Below are 14,200 nucleotides of genomic sequence, written 5' to 3'. Positions count from 1 at the left end.
TTGAATGAACAAATATTCCAACACGACATATAATTATGTTGAAATATTAATTATTTTGGCAAATAATTATCACTCGGAATAATATAAGAAACGTAACTCAAAACCTAAAACTCTAAGCCAAGGCACGGCCGTTCGTCTAATAGACATTAGTACGTTGTAGGTTGTCGTGTAGCTGACAGAGTTTGAGATTCGGTACAGGACGCACTACTGTGAGTTCATGTCCCCCCTTTTCCCTTAACTATTTTAGTTTTATACTTCGGGGGTGGAATACATGTTACAATTTATTACAGACATTTTATACATGGTATGGTTTGCTTAAGGAGGGTTTTTACTACGCGATCAAGTGAGCGGTGGGCATGACACTTAAGGCCATTAATCCTCATTGTAGGATAACGGGACATGAGTGATAGATCTATTTAGGTGTAGCGAGCCCACACCCATGAGGCCGGGGCGACCCATAGTGGTGAATATGTCTTCATACCGGAGACAAATTTGCTAGGTTTGAGTCTTCCTGCACCAGTTTCACACATACTATTGGCTTTGCAACCCAGTGGTGATCAGTTTTTCCTTATTGCTACATACCAGGGACTTTTATACATACGAGACTTATTTTAAAGGCTTTTACACATAGACATACACATGAACTCGCTCAACTTTCGTTGATATTTTTAAACTACATGTATTTCAGGGAATTAATCGGATCTGGCAAGTGATGCATGTTAGCTGTGTACTAAATAAGGATGTCATCCAGAGTCGTAGGTTTGGGAAGTGTAACTCCTTCCTGGACGGGTTGCATGTCTCAAATCCTCGTTTTGTTGGTAGCCTTTTGTTGAGTCTTATGAACTCATTTTAAACAAGTGATGGTTTGTAATATGTTTTGGGATTGATGTTTTAAGACAATATGTTATGCATTTTTCTAAACTGTTTTAATGGATGACCATCACGTATTTTTTATCATATAGCATTGTTGTGATTGTTGCTATGGTATTAAGAAGTCACACCAAAATAATCCACGCTTCCGCAAAAGCCAAGGTGTGACAGCTTGGTATCAGAGCCTCGATCATAGCGAACTAGGATTCATTCTCGAGTCTAGACTATGATCACTAGGGCTCTCACGAAAACGCTTTCAAACACTTTTTTTACATTGCATACAAAAAATATCCAGATCCAGGGAACAAACGTTGTGACAACTGTCAAATTTGCACGCATCCGTACATTTAATTAATAATTAATTAGTGCTTAATTACTGTGCTTGATGTCAGTTATGATTAAACTACCTCCTGTTTTCTGATACATACATACATACATATGCATCACATTTATTACTGTCACTCTATTTATTACACACAAACATTAGTGACAAACTTGATGCACAAAGCACAGTTAGCACAGTGAGCGGAATAACCCAGAAACATGCTGACAATGCCAGCACCTAGACAGACAATATTTTTGAGGCCAGTATGAGCCAGAGATAGAATACTACACTAGTAGTGAGTGTAGGGAGGTGAGGACCATAAAACTGCGTCACTAGGTGATAGTTATAGTGCCGGGAAGTGCCAAAAACATACTTTAAGTGCAAAATTCTGCACTAAATATAAAAATTCAGCATTTAACCAAGCTACTAAAGTGCAAAAACTTGGTAAAATAGTCCTAGATACTTTCCAAAGTGTTGGGAATTTATTGTGTCACTAAAAGTAATATAAACGACACCTTAAAGATTAATTTAGCACTTTAACGGACAACACCAAACCGAACAACCAGACTTTACCCGGAACATAAAAATATTGCCAAAAACATTGTTTTTACTTTTCTGAGCTAGTTAGGGTCCCCGAACACCCTAACACACCTTATATTACATAACACACTTTAACATACAAGTTTAACCTTTAAATCCTAACTAAACTCTAACTAAATATGTAACCAACAATTGAAACACAACTAGACCAACCCCCCCCCCCCCCAACCGGTTACGGATTAGTGGGACACCCTCACATTTCTTTTCCTTGTTTTAATTGTTAATGTTGGAAGACAAGGGGCACAATACATGGTGGGTAAACATGGAGCTTGGATTATAAATAAGCACCTTGGATTAAGACATTTCATTCTCTACACCACACCAACAAGCTTTCTTCTCTTCTTCTTCCCTTGAGATCGGCCGCCACCTCCATCCACCATACCACCACCATCAACCTTCCATTCAAACATTTTCCATACACTCAAAGGTGCAAGAAGTCCGACAGGTAAGCTTGGTGCACTCGGAAGCTCAAGGACCGCTCTAGTTTTCTTTTATCCACCACTTTTACGCTTTGAAACTTCCCTAGCCTTGTGCTAGTAGTAAGTGCTTCAAATCTTCATCTTGTTCTTATTTATGGTGGTTAATAGTTGAAAGAATGATGAAATCTCAAGAAACACTAAAAACATAAGCAAGGTCATGAACATAAGAGCTTTACATAAAGGTCATGAGATGAAATATAATAATACATGATAAATCTGAGATATATAAGTGATAACCTGCTGTAAAAGACTCACATCATGATATAAATCGTTATTAGAAGAAATGGTAATCGTAGGTGTACATTTTAGTAACATTTAACCTATAAACAGTTTGCTGATTAGCATGTTCAGCCACCTTCAACTGGCTGTAACCAGATCGTAACTTAACGAAAAACTTATTTTCTTGAGTCTAAAACGTTTCATTATGAAATACGGTTCTAATGGCACCGGAATCATAATTTTTGGACTTCGTTTGCTATTTTTAAAGGGTCGTTTTCTAACAGCAACTAAAGCTGCATTTTTACTGCTGAAAATGGGTGATATGTTTTTAGTCATAAGTTGAAATCCATACTGAATCAGCTCATGAAAATTGTACTGTAGACGAACACTGGTGTCGTAGTAATTCTCCCACTGGAATTTCGTCAATCGGAGTTACGATACATTTTAGATGAATTATTTCGTAGACTGCAGTCAGAAAGTGACAAATTTGATTGCAGTCCGGTAAATAAATTTTTATAAAATATTGGTAATGAACTGGACCCCGATATTTTTACACAATAATATATGGATCGTATCAGACATAATGTAAAAATTTGGGAATTTTTGGAATAAGATAACTATTTTATTAAAATACCTGAAAACAGCCCAGTTTTGTATATTAAAACTGTAACGATATAAGTAGTATTTTGCATGTCTAAATGTCGGGTTGGTTATTTGAGAACGAGCTTACATGATTTTACAAAAGAAAATGATATGCTAAAAAGCATGGATACCTCCATTTACAAAGGAAACTCTGGCGAAATTTTTCTAGGATTTCAACACTTAGAAATATTTCCTAATAAGTGCTTACAAATATATTTTTAACTTTATTTTCGAAGTAAACTTCGCCATCATTTTTATTACAAAAATACAAAGTCTCAGAGGTTGATTTTCGTAAATAAAACTTAATAAATATATATTTAGAATATATATTTTATATTAAAACTCTTGTGTGAATATTTGCTTGCTTTGTAAACTAGTTATATTATTTTTAGAGTAAAAATAGTATAACTCATGATATCGAGATTACGACTCCAAAATAATTCCAAAGCTCTCGCAAAATAAATAATTCAAGTTACACAAGCATGGACATAATACGAAACACTAAAACGTAACTTACGTAGTAATTCGGAAGAATACTCTTATACGTATATTTTTGGTAGAATAGTATTTTGGAAAAGTTATGAAGTAAAATATAATATTTTTGGGAAAAATATGTATATTTTGGAATCAAGATATTTTAGACAAATAATTTAAATATATTTTTCTAAGTAAGACTTGAATGACATGGTTTGGGAAAAATATATTGGGAATATATTAACATATTTTATTTAGAACAATACACCGAAATACGACGCCGTTACTTGGCAGGATATACAAATACAAATACGAAAATACATGTATAAGATACCCCCATCCTTGGGAAGGAAATACGAGTACGAATACTTGAAAAGTATTAATACAGAAATATTGTATAAACAATTATTCCAAAGCCAAATATAATCATTTTAACTTGGAATAATGTCAGAAGCGTAACTCAAAAACATAAATACTAAGACAAGGCACGACCCGTTCGTCTACTAGACGTTAGACCATTGTAGGTAGTCGTCTTTGCTGAGGAGACTTGGGTTACACATACTGAAGACGCAATACTGTGAGTTCATGTCACCCTTTTTCTCTTTACTGTTTTCAGTTTTATACCTCGGGGGTGAATACATGTTACAATTATTACAGACAATACTTACATGGTATGATTAGCTTAAGGAGGGTTTATACTACTTAGATCATGTGAGTGGGTAGGTAGAACCTAAGGCCATTAATCCTCGTTGTAGGACCGAGGGACATTAGTGATAGATCTATTTGGGTGTAGCGAGCCCCAATCCTGAGTCCGCCGCGTGGACCATGTGGTGACTAAGTGCCCGACGCACAAATCCACTAGGTTTGAGTCTTCCTGCATCACTTCACACATGTCATTGGCTTTGTAACCCAATGGTGATCTCTTTTTCCTTATTGCTACATACCAGGGATTTTTCATACATACAAACGCATTATAAAGGTTTATACATACTCACTTACACACGAACTCGCTCAACTTTTGTTGATTTTCCAACTTACATGTATTTCAGGAAAACTAAGGGATCTGGCAAGTGTCTGCATTTGTGTCAAGCTGCGTACTAAATAAAGACGTCATCCAGGGTAGTAGGTTCAGGAGGTGTAACCCTTACCTAGACGGGTTACATGTCCTTAAACCATGTTTTTATTCAAGCCTTTTACTGTGTCATATGAACACGTTTTAAATCATGTTATGGTTGTATCTTGTTTTATGAGTCGACATTTTAAAAGTGTTGTTATATTGTATTTCTAAACCTTATTAATGGATGAACATCTCTTGTTTTTATCATATAGTATTGTTATGATTGATTGCTATGGTATTAAGAAGTCACACCAAATAAACCCACGCTTCCGCAAAAGCCAGGGTGTGACAAACGTTTTTACAAACAAAAGGCACAAATACACATTTCAAAGGCTATGTATTTAATTTCAGTCTTAGAGACTGAGGGAGTTCAGTCTTAGAGGCTGGGGAAAAGTTTGAATCTTAGAGACAGGGAAATTTTTGGTCTTGGAGGCCAGGGAGTTAGTCTTAGAGACTGAGAGTTGGCCTTAGAGGCTAGGGATTTAGTCTGAGAGACTAGGGAATTCAGTCTTAGAGATTGGGTGGGATAGTCTGGGAAGACTAGGATGCATACATGATTACATTGATTTTGCTTACATGCTTACCTGATATAGGTGCATATGTTGTGGCTGTGTTACAGACACCATGGCATCTTCTTCTGACAGTGGAGTGTCCAACACGATCGGCCCTATGGCCATTACCTCGGATGACGAGATAGCCACGGACCCGGAGGTTTATACCTTAGACACCATGAGCACCGATGAAGATGATTTTCAGCCTTTTGCCCTACTAGTCTTCGGAGACGACTTGCCCTTAGCTGATGGTTCACCGGGAGAGGATCTGCCCCTTGTCCCGATCGCTGCCCCTCTCTCATTTGCAGCAGTTCCTTTGGAGGAACAGCCTCTCGACGCATTACCCGATGGCGACATCGATCTACTCATCGAGGGTCCCCCGGAGGGAGACCAGGATGGCGGGGCCCCGATGGAGGACGATGTTCCGCTTGCTGATATCCCGGCTGTTGACCCCGTTGTTCCTATGCTTGAGATTCCTACTGATGATGCCCTTGTTGTGCCACCTGTCGAGGCTCCTATTGTGGAGGCCTTACCTGATCCGTCCGTTTCCTACCCGCTTGAGTCAGCATCATCCGCCTCTATTCACGCCCAGGACGTGCAACACTACTCCACCGACACTAATTCAGACATGGCGATGTCTGCTGCACCCGTTGTTTTCCATGACTTTGACCCAGAGCCTGAGGTCGAGTTTATACCTGTTGAGCCTGCTCCAGCTGATCCAGAGCTTGGAGTTGCACCAGAGCCTGTTATCGCTCCCGACCCTATTCCTGTTGATGCACCAGTCGTTGCACCACCCGTCACTGATGCACCCGTCGTTGCACCACTAGCTGCTGAGGTCCCAGTTGTTGCACCTATACCCAACCCCATGCCGATGTTTAATGATCTTGCACCCTTCGCTACACATATTGATCCGAGATATGCCGACACCCGTAACAGGTGGATTGAGGATGATGACTATCCTCAGTTTGTTCTACCCGTCACCCCACCTGCCGCACCTATTTCTGCACTAGTCGATGTTCCACTTTTTCACCCACACATATCTGACACTCACCGCACCGACTTACCCGCTACTTTTCTTTAGGATATACCCCCTCCCCGTCCAGGGGAAGGACCTTCTACTGGCCTGCATGGTCACGTGCCACCCTTGACAGCCGCTTTTCCTTGTATACCCCTGTTTGCACCGACTGCACACATGGCTTTACTTCCTCCGCACCTACGGGCGAGCCCTTCATGTGGTCTTCGCCCAATGTTATGCCTTTATCAGACCCATACCACCCTTTCCATGTGGGATATACCACGGACGATATACTCATATCCTTGCAGTTACAACATTGCAGTTACAGCAGGATGCGATGAGTCGACGAGTCCAGGCGCTGGAGAGGATTCCACATCCTACCCCTTGTCATTGCCAGTCGCCTTTTGTGACACCACCAGCTCCTCTCAGACTGCACCCTGATTTTGACGTCCGTTTCCTTACCAGGGACCAGCAGATTGCTTACCTCACACGCGTTGTCCATGCTCTCGAGGAGGATTTGGCGCATTTGCGCAGATTAGTTCTCATTCCTCCACCTCCTCCTCCACCATCGGCTTAGGGGTATTAGGGGTATTAGGGGCATTCGGGATTCCCGATCTCCTACAGACAGGCTACTCTTGGTGAGAAGACAACGATCGAGCCATGATTATGAAGACTTTTGAGACCACGTTTTTTACTTTTGATTTATTTGTTATGGTACTTAGATAAGGGTAATGTAGCCCTTAGTCTATTTTGACATATGATACAATTGTAAAACTGTATTGGTGGTTTTGTTTTATGCAAAGCTTAATCGCGGCCTTCTTATTTCATGCATTGTTGATTTATTTGTTTATGATTATGACAAGGGATGTTATGTGTTATGGTGTTAATTAGTGTTATTACATACGCATATTACTTACTATACTTACTATGACCTGACTGTTACGATCTTCTTATGAAAGATGCCTCCGTGACGAGACACACGCTTGCCTACTACTGAAGCAGAACTGCAGGAACGTATTTCAAAGGCAATAGCAGACTATGAGGCCTCGTATGCTGAAAAAAACAGAAATACCTCAAACAACAACAACCCGCCCAATGGTTGTACCTACAAACAATTCTTGGTGTCACACCCTGGCTTTTTGCGGAAGCGTGGGTTTATTTGGTGTGACTTCTTAATACCATAGTAATCAATCATAACAATTCTGTATGATAAAAACAGAGATGTTCATCCATTAATAAGGTTTAGAAATACAATACAACATCATTTTTAAAATGTCGACTCATAAAACAAGATACAACCATAACATGATTTAAAACGTGTTCATATGACACACTAAAAGACTTGAATAAAAACATGGTTTAAGGACATGTAACCCGTCTAGGTAAGGGTTACACCTCCTAAACCTACTACCCTGGATGACGTCTTTATTTAGTACGCAGCTTGACACAAATGCAGACACTTGCCAGATCCCTTAGTTTTCCTGAAATACATGTAAGTTGAAAAATCAACAAAAGTTGAGCGAGTTCATGTGTAAGTGAGTATGTATAAACCTTTATAATGTGTTTGTATGTATGAAAATCCCTGGTATGTAGCAATTAAGGAAAAAGAGATCACCATTGGGTTGCAAAGCCAAAGATATGTGTGAAGTGATGCAGGAAGACTCAAACCTAGCAGATTTGTGCGTCGGGCACTTAGTCACCACATGGTCCACTCGGCGGACTCAGGAGTGGGGCTCGCTACACCCAAATAGATCTATCACTAATGTCCCTCGGTCCTACAACGAGGATTAATGGCCTTAAGTTCTACCTACCCACTCACATGATCTGAACGTCCCAACCCTCCTTAAGCTAACCATACCATGTATAAAAATGTCCAAAATAATTGTAACATGTATTTCACCCCCGAAGTTATAAAACTGAAAACTGAAAACAGTTAAGAGAAAAGGGGGACATGAACTCACTGTATTGCGTCTTCGATACTTGTAACCCAAATCTCCTCAGCAAACACGACTACCTACAATGGTCTAACGTCTATTAGACGAACGGATCGTGCCTTGTCTTAGTATTTATGTTTTTGAGTTATGTTTCCAATATTATTCCAAGTTCTAATGATTCTATTTGGTTTTGGAATAATTATTTATACAGAATTTCTGAACTAATACTTTTCAAGTATTCGTACTCGTATTTCCTTCCCAAGGATGGGGGTATCTTATGCATGTATTTTCGTATTTGTATTTGTATATCTTGCCAAGTGACGGCGTCGTATTTCGGTATATTGTTCTAAATAAAATATGTTAATATATTCCCAATATATTTTTCCCAAAACCATGTATTTCAAGTCTCACTTAAATATATTTAAATCATTTGTCTAAAATATCTTAATTCTCAAAAATATATATATTTTTCCCAAAAATATATATATTTTTCCCAAAAATATTATATTTTTCTTCATCAATTTTCCAAAATAATATTCTACCAAAAATATACATATAAGAGTATTCTTCCGAAAAACTACGTATGTTACGTTTTAGTGTTTCGTATTATAACAATACTTGTGTAACTTATATTATTTATTTTGCGAAAGCTTCGGTATTATTTTGGAGACGTAATCTCGTGATACCATAAGTTATATTATTTTTACCCTAAAAAAATAATATAACTAGTTTACAAAACAAGCAAATATTCACACAAGAGTTTTAGTATAAAATATATATTCTAAATATATATTTATTAAGTTTTATTTACGAAAGTCAGCCTCCGAGACTTTGTGTTTTTGTAATAAAAATCATGGCGAGTAAAAAAAATATATTTGTAAATATTTGTTTGAAAAATATTTCTAAGTGTTATATTTCTAGAAAAATTTCGCCAGAGTTTCCTCTGTAAATGGAGGTGTCCATGCTTTTAGCATATCATTTTCTTTTGAAAAATCAATCAACAATCATCAATCAACATTATTTAATCACTAATCTTGACAAAATAAGACTAAATCATAAACTCATGAACTTGAAAGTTTTGTAAAAATATGTAGTAAATTACTAATATGTTTAGTAGGTCTTGTTATCTTTAAAAATAAGTTTAGTTTCTTGAAAACTTTATTTTTAAAGAATTTGAAGTTTCACAACTTCTAGTCATGATTTACAAAAACATTTCCTTGTTAAATTTTCTTGTTACACAAGTGTTTATACACTTGTTTAGTTACCAAAAATGCTTTTAGTTCATACAAGATCCGGGTTTTAGTAAAACTAATATTTTTCGCTTGGTTCTTCCGAAAAACCACTTGTTGATCTTTAGATCCACAAGTTTACAACTTCATTTTGCAAGAAAACTTATGTTTATACAAGTTCAAGGTTTATGAATGGAGGGATCCATCATCTTTCAATCTTCTAACTTTTACATCCTACTAGTTTATGTTCTTAAACATGAACTAGTATGTATAGATGATGATCCATCTTGTTTCTACTAACCAACAACATCAAATAATCACAACTACACAAGATTTACATGATTTACACACATATCTTCTCTTTATCCACCCTTTATCTCTTTACGCTTGATCTACTGCCAGTGAATTGAATTGAGAGACTTCAACAAGTTCAAGATTTACATAAGTTCTTTAGAGTTTCTTAAGTTTTAACCATTCAATCAACTATTAACCACCAAAAACAAGATCAAGATGAAGATTAGAAGCACTTACTACTAGCACAAGGCTAGGGAAGAAACAAGGCGTAAAAGTGGTGGATAAAAGGAAACGAGAGTGGTTCTTGAACTTCCGAGTGCACCGAGCTTGTTTGTAGGACTCCTTTCTCCTTTGTATGTATGAGTAATGGTTGAACAAAGGTGGATGATGGTGGTAGTATGGGGAGGTGGTGGCGGCCGTGAGGTGGTGTAGAGGAAAGAGAGGAGTTGTTTGGTGTGAGTGTTTGATGAAATGAAATGTCTAACTCTCATGTAAATTTATAAACCATGTTTCTCTATTAACCACCATACATTATGTCACTAATTACCCAACATGTACCATTAAAAATAATCAAATAAAATCAAGAGTGGGTCACCCCTTGGTGACCGTCGCATGGGGGGGGGGGGTAGGGGGGTTGGTTGTAATGGGACTTGTTACTTTCTAGTTAGGATCCAATGGGTTTAGTTAGTTTATTAAGTATGTTGTTTAATACAAGGTGTGTTAGGGTGTTCGGGGACCCTAACTAGCTAGTAAAAACAATATCTTTGGCAATATTTTTATGTTCCGGGTAAAGTCTGGTTGTTCGGTTGGTTATTGATCTGTTAAAGTGCTGAATAAACCTTTTAAGTGTCGTTTATATTGTTTTTAGTGATACAAGAAATTCCCAACACTTTGGAAAGTGTCTAGGACTATTTTACCAAGTTTTTGCACTTTACTAGCATTGCTAAATGCTGAATTTTTGTATGTAGTGCAGGATTTTGTACTTAAAGTATGTTTTAGGCACTTACGGGCACTATAACTATCACCTAGTGACGCAGTTTTACGATACTCACTTCCCTATACTCACTACTAGCGTAGTATTCTATTCCTGGCTCATTCTGGCCTCAAAAACAATGTTTATCTTGTGCTGGCAATGTCAGCATGTTTACTGGGTTATCCGCTCACTGTGCTAACTGTGCTTTGTGCATCAAGTTTGTCACTATTGTTTGCGTGTAATAATAAAGTGACAGTATAGAATGTGATGCATGAGTATGTATGTATCAGAATCAGAAAGCAGTTTAATCATAATTGTAATCATGCACAGTAATTAAGCACTAATTAAATATTAATTAATTTGTACGGATACCTGGATTTGTAAGGGTTGTCAGATTCTCCCCCCGTTAAGAAAATTTCGTCCTCCAAATTTGTACTACCTTGACTCCTTATGGATACGTCACACGCGTATATATATATGAATAATATCGAGGTAAATAATCATTAAGCCGAATCAAACCTCACTCTGATCAGGTGAGTCTAAGATTACATAATACAACTCGAATCCTATGGTTACAAGATATATGCTTTTTGCACTTGATGTCAAAGGTACAAGGCGTATTTGACGTATAGCCTAGTGTAATCCATCTAGCAGGAGGGTTTCGCAAAAGAGGAGTTTTGGCTAATAAGATTCTCAAACGGTCGACCGGAATATGCAAATGAGTTTTTTTCCCACAACCCATAGCATCCGCTATATGGATTTAAAATCAACAATCCAAAGGTAATAGTAAAATGATCTGTCAACTCCCGAATAAATGAAGGGTAAGGTTTAGTGAGTTGACATTCTTAAGTTGCGAAAGTACTCTAAATGAAATACAAGTGAGTCTGGTGTATTATTGTAGTTGCATCGGAAATGTTTAAATGACAAGTCAAACGAAAATATATGCAGTTTTGCGTGAAACGGTTGACCATGATTAGCACAAGCTACAAGTTTGTAATGACACCACGAGGTATCGTAATGACATAATTCGAGTATAGTGGTGACTGAACAAATTCACCGTGTTGGAAATCAAGTGATTATGTACCGAGCAAGCCTGAAGGTTTGATTTACAAAATATCAAAGTGTTTTTAGTCGAATATGGAACATCAATGAGCAACTGTTTTTGGTCGAAGGTGGAAAACAATAAGTACTGCAAGACATTCGACCGATCAAAAGAATCGTCAGGAGGTACACTGTGATATGAAATGAATCTCTGTACCTTTGCCTCAACACACAACTGTGTTGAGACCGATTTCATCGTGATAAACAAGATGGATTTAGGGCAAATTATCAAATAATCAATTAAATCCGTGTATGAAGTGAGTAACCAAATAAGTGCAAGCTTCAATTTTGTGAGAGTATCCCCGCAAGGTGTCGTAACCAACAAATGGTTTAGTGGAGTCGTAGACCAAACAAGTTACTACGACTCGAAACAAAAGAATCTTGCCAATGATTTGAAGATGATGCTCTCAATACATCATATGACGTCTTAGACTGAATATACGAATGGATAAGTTCAAGCAATTTAACTTGGTTTTAGCGTAACTCGGCAATCAACGTATGTATCAACAAAGGAAATCTCGGCATGGTCGCAAGGATAAATCATGAATGTAACTTAAAATGAATGAAGTTTCAAGAGGGTGTGTTGACTTGATAACAAAAGAGTCAACAATCACAATAATGTAGGTCATTTGAATTCACGATTCGGTAATTAGATTTAGCGTCATAACATTTGATCTTAAATGAAGTGTTTGAAACGGAGTGAAGTCGCATGCGTAGCAAATGGTGCATGTGACAAATAAGTTTCCAAGAAAAAGGAAAATGAGTATCTGCTAATATGAAGAAATGACTAGATATCGAAGCAAATGTGTGTTCGCTCTCAACGAAGAAAATTAACGTGATGCAACTACCATTAAAGGGGAGTAGAGATGCAAACGTCTACTTGCTAGAAGTAAAAGAATTTCAAGTACTTTCGGTTTGGTCAACGGAACTGGCATATGTGTCAGGTTAAAGGTGTCTGCTTGAGTTAACGGATGTGGTTCCTAAGTAACAACCTTTGTGAGTTTGGACCTGGATCCCTATGGTCCTAAGTACAGGTGTCCTAGATTCTCAGAGTTTCGTATTTAGTGTAGAATCGTTCTGTGCATCGTGTAGGAAATGCCATTCTTGTGTATGTTTAGACAAGTTATTGTCCCACGCTTTTCTTTCGGTATGCTTTCTTTCTGAATTTTGCGGCTACTCGATCATCATTCAGTCGGGAATACTGGCTGGATCCTCGCAGTTAGTCCAGTAAGTAGCTCGTCAATCCTTAGCGAGAGTCGCTGACTCTTGTTGGCTAGCTCGTCCGACTCCTGGTAGTTTAATATTCATTTGGAAGTCATCGTCCTTTCTTTGGATGAGCAGGATTGGGGTAACCCAAAACGGGAATTTTGGTCTGTTATCTTCCTTCTCTATCCACTAGTGAAACTACACTGTCAATCCTTGCATTTCCGAAGGTGTAAGTTGCTAAGGTGCATTAACTGCAGGCGCGATGCCTGGAATCAGACTGATGCAAAATTCGACTAGTTGTTGAGGAGATAATTCTGGTAAGTCTTCGGAGAAGACTTTGGGATATTTCCTCATCACAGGGGTATCTTTGAGTTTTGGTTCTTCGGTTCCCCTGTTCCCGACATGAGCCAAGAACACAACACATCCTTTACGCAACATCCTTCATACCTTTAAGCAATTAGTAATTTGCAAAGGCGTATCCCGCTTCATGAGTCAGGATTGTTTCTTCGTTCGCCATCGCGGTGTGGATATCAATCTCCTATTGATCATTAGTCAACCAATCCATCCAGCTACCTTGTTGAAGTCTCTCAATTCACTGGCAGTAGATCAAGCGTAAACTCACGCTCTCCGGGTCCTATCTTGCCATGTCCCATTTACTTCGTTGACTTCTACTAGCTTCCCATTAGCTAGTTCTATCGAGTGCGGGTTACCTAACTTACTTACTACTAAACCAATCGTACTTTCAATCCTCTAAAAATGCGAAACTAAATTCGTGACGGTATAATACGGATGCATATCGTTGAGTAATATGGAACGTACCGATATCCATGCTGGAATTCCTGGCGTGCTCCCCTAGCTCTGCTACTGAGCTTTCATCCCTGTGCCTGATTCCTCTTAGGACAGTATTTTCTGAAATGCTTCTTGCTCCCACAGTTAAGACAACCTTCAGCACGTTTTTGTTTGTCACTCGTCCTGCCTTCGTCGTTGTCGTTGTTTCCTCCGAGATTCTTGCTATCATCTTGACCTTTATTTCCACTTTCAATACCTTGTCTACAAGTCTCCTTGGGATGCCCCCTGTTACCACAGTTATCACATTTTCCATACTTACATCGTCCGACATGATAGCGTAGACAATTGTCGCACTTAGGTAGGATACCCATGTAGTCTTTTC

General features: G+C 38.2%; 1 protein-coding gene across 1 annotated transcript; it reads left to right on the top strand.

Moving 5' to 3' along the window:
* The first annotated feature begins 5,350 nt into the window (after positions 1-5,350).
* Positions 5,351-6,358, top strand: LOC110885528 (calphotin-like). The gene has a single exon (XM_022133231.1). It carries the CDS (start codon positions 5,351-5,353, stop codon positions 6,356-6,358), a length of 1,008 nt encoding a protein of 335 aa, XP_021988923.1.
* Positions 6,359-14,200: the final 7,842 nt, after the last annotated feature.

The sequence above is a fragment of the Helianthus annuus genome, chromosome 7, assembly GCF_002127325.2.
Source record: "Helianthus annuus cultivar XRQ/B chromosome 7, HanXRQr2.0-SUNRISE, whole genome shotgun sequence".
Classification (NCBI taxonomy): domain Eukaryota; kingdom Viridiplantae; phylum Streptophyta; class Magnoliopsida; order Asterales; family Asteraceae; genus Helianthus; species Helianthus annuus.
This window is presented reverse-complemented; position numbering and strand designations above follow the sequence as displayed.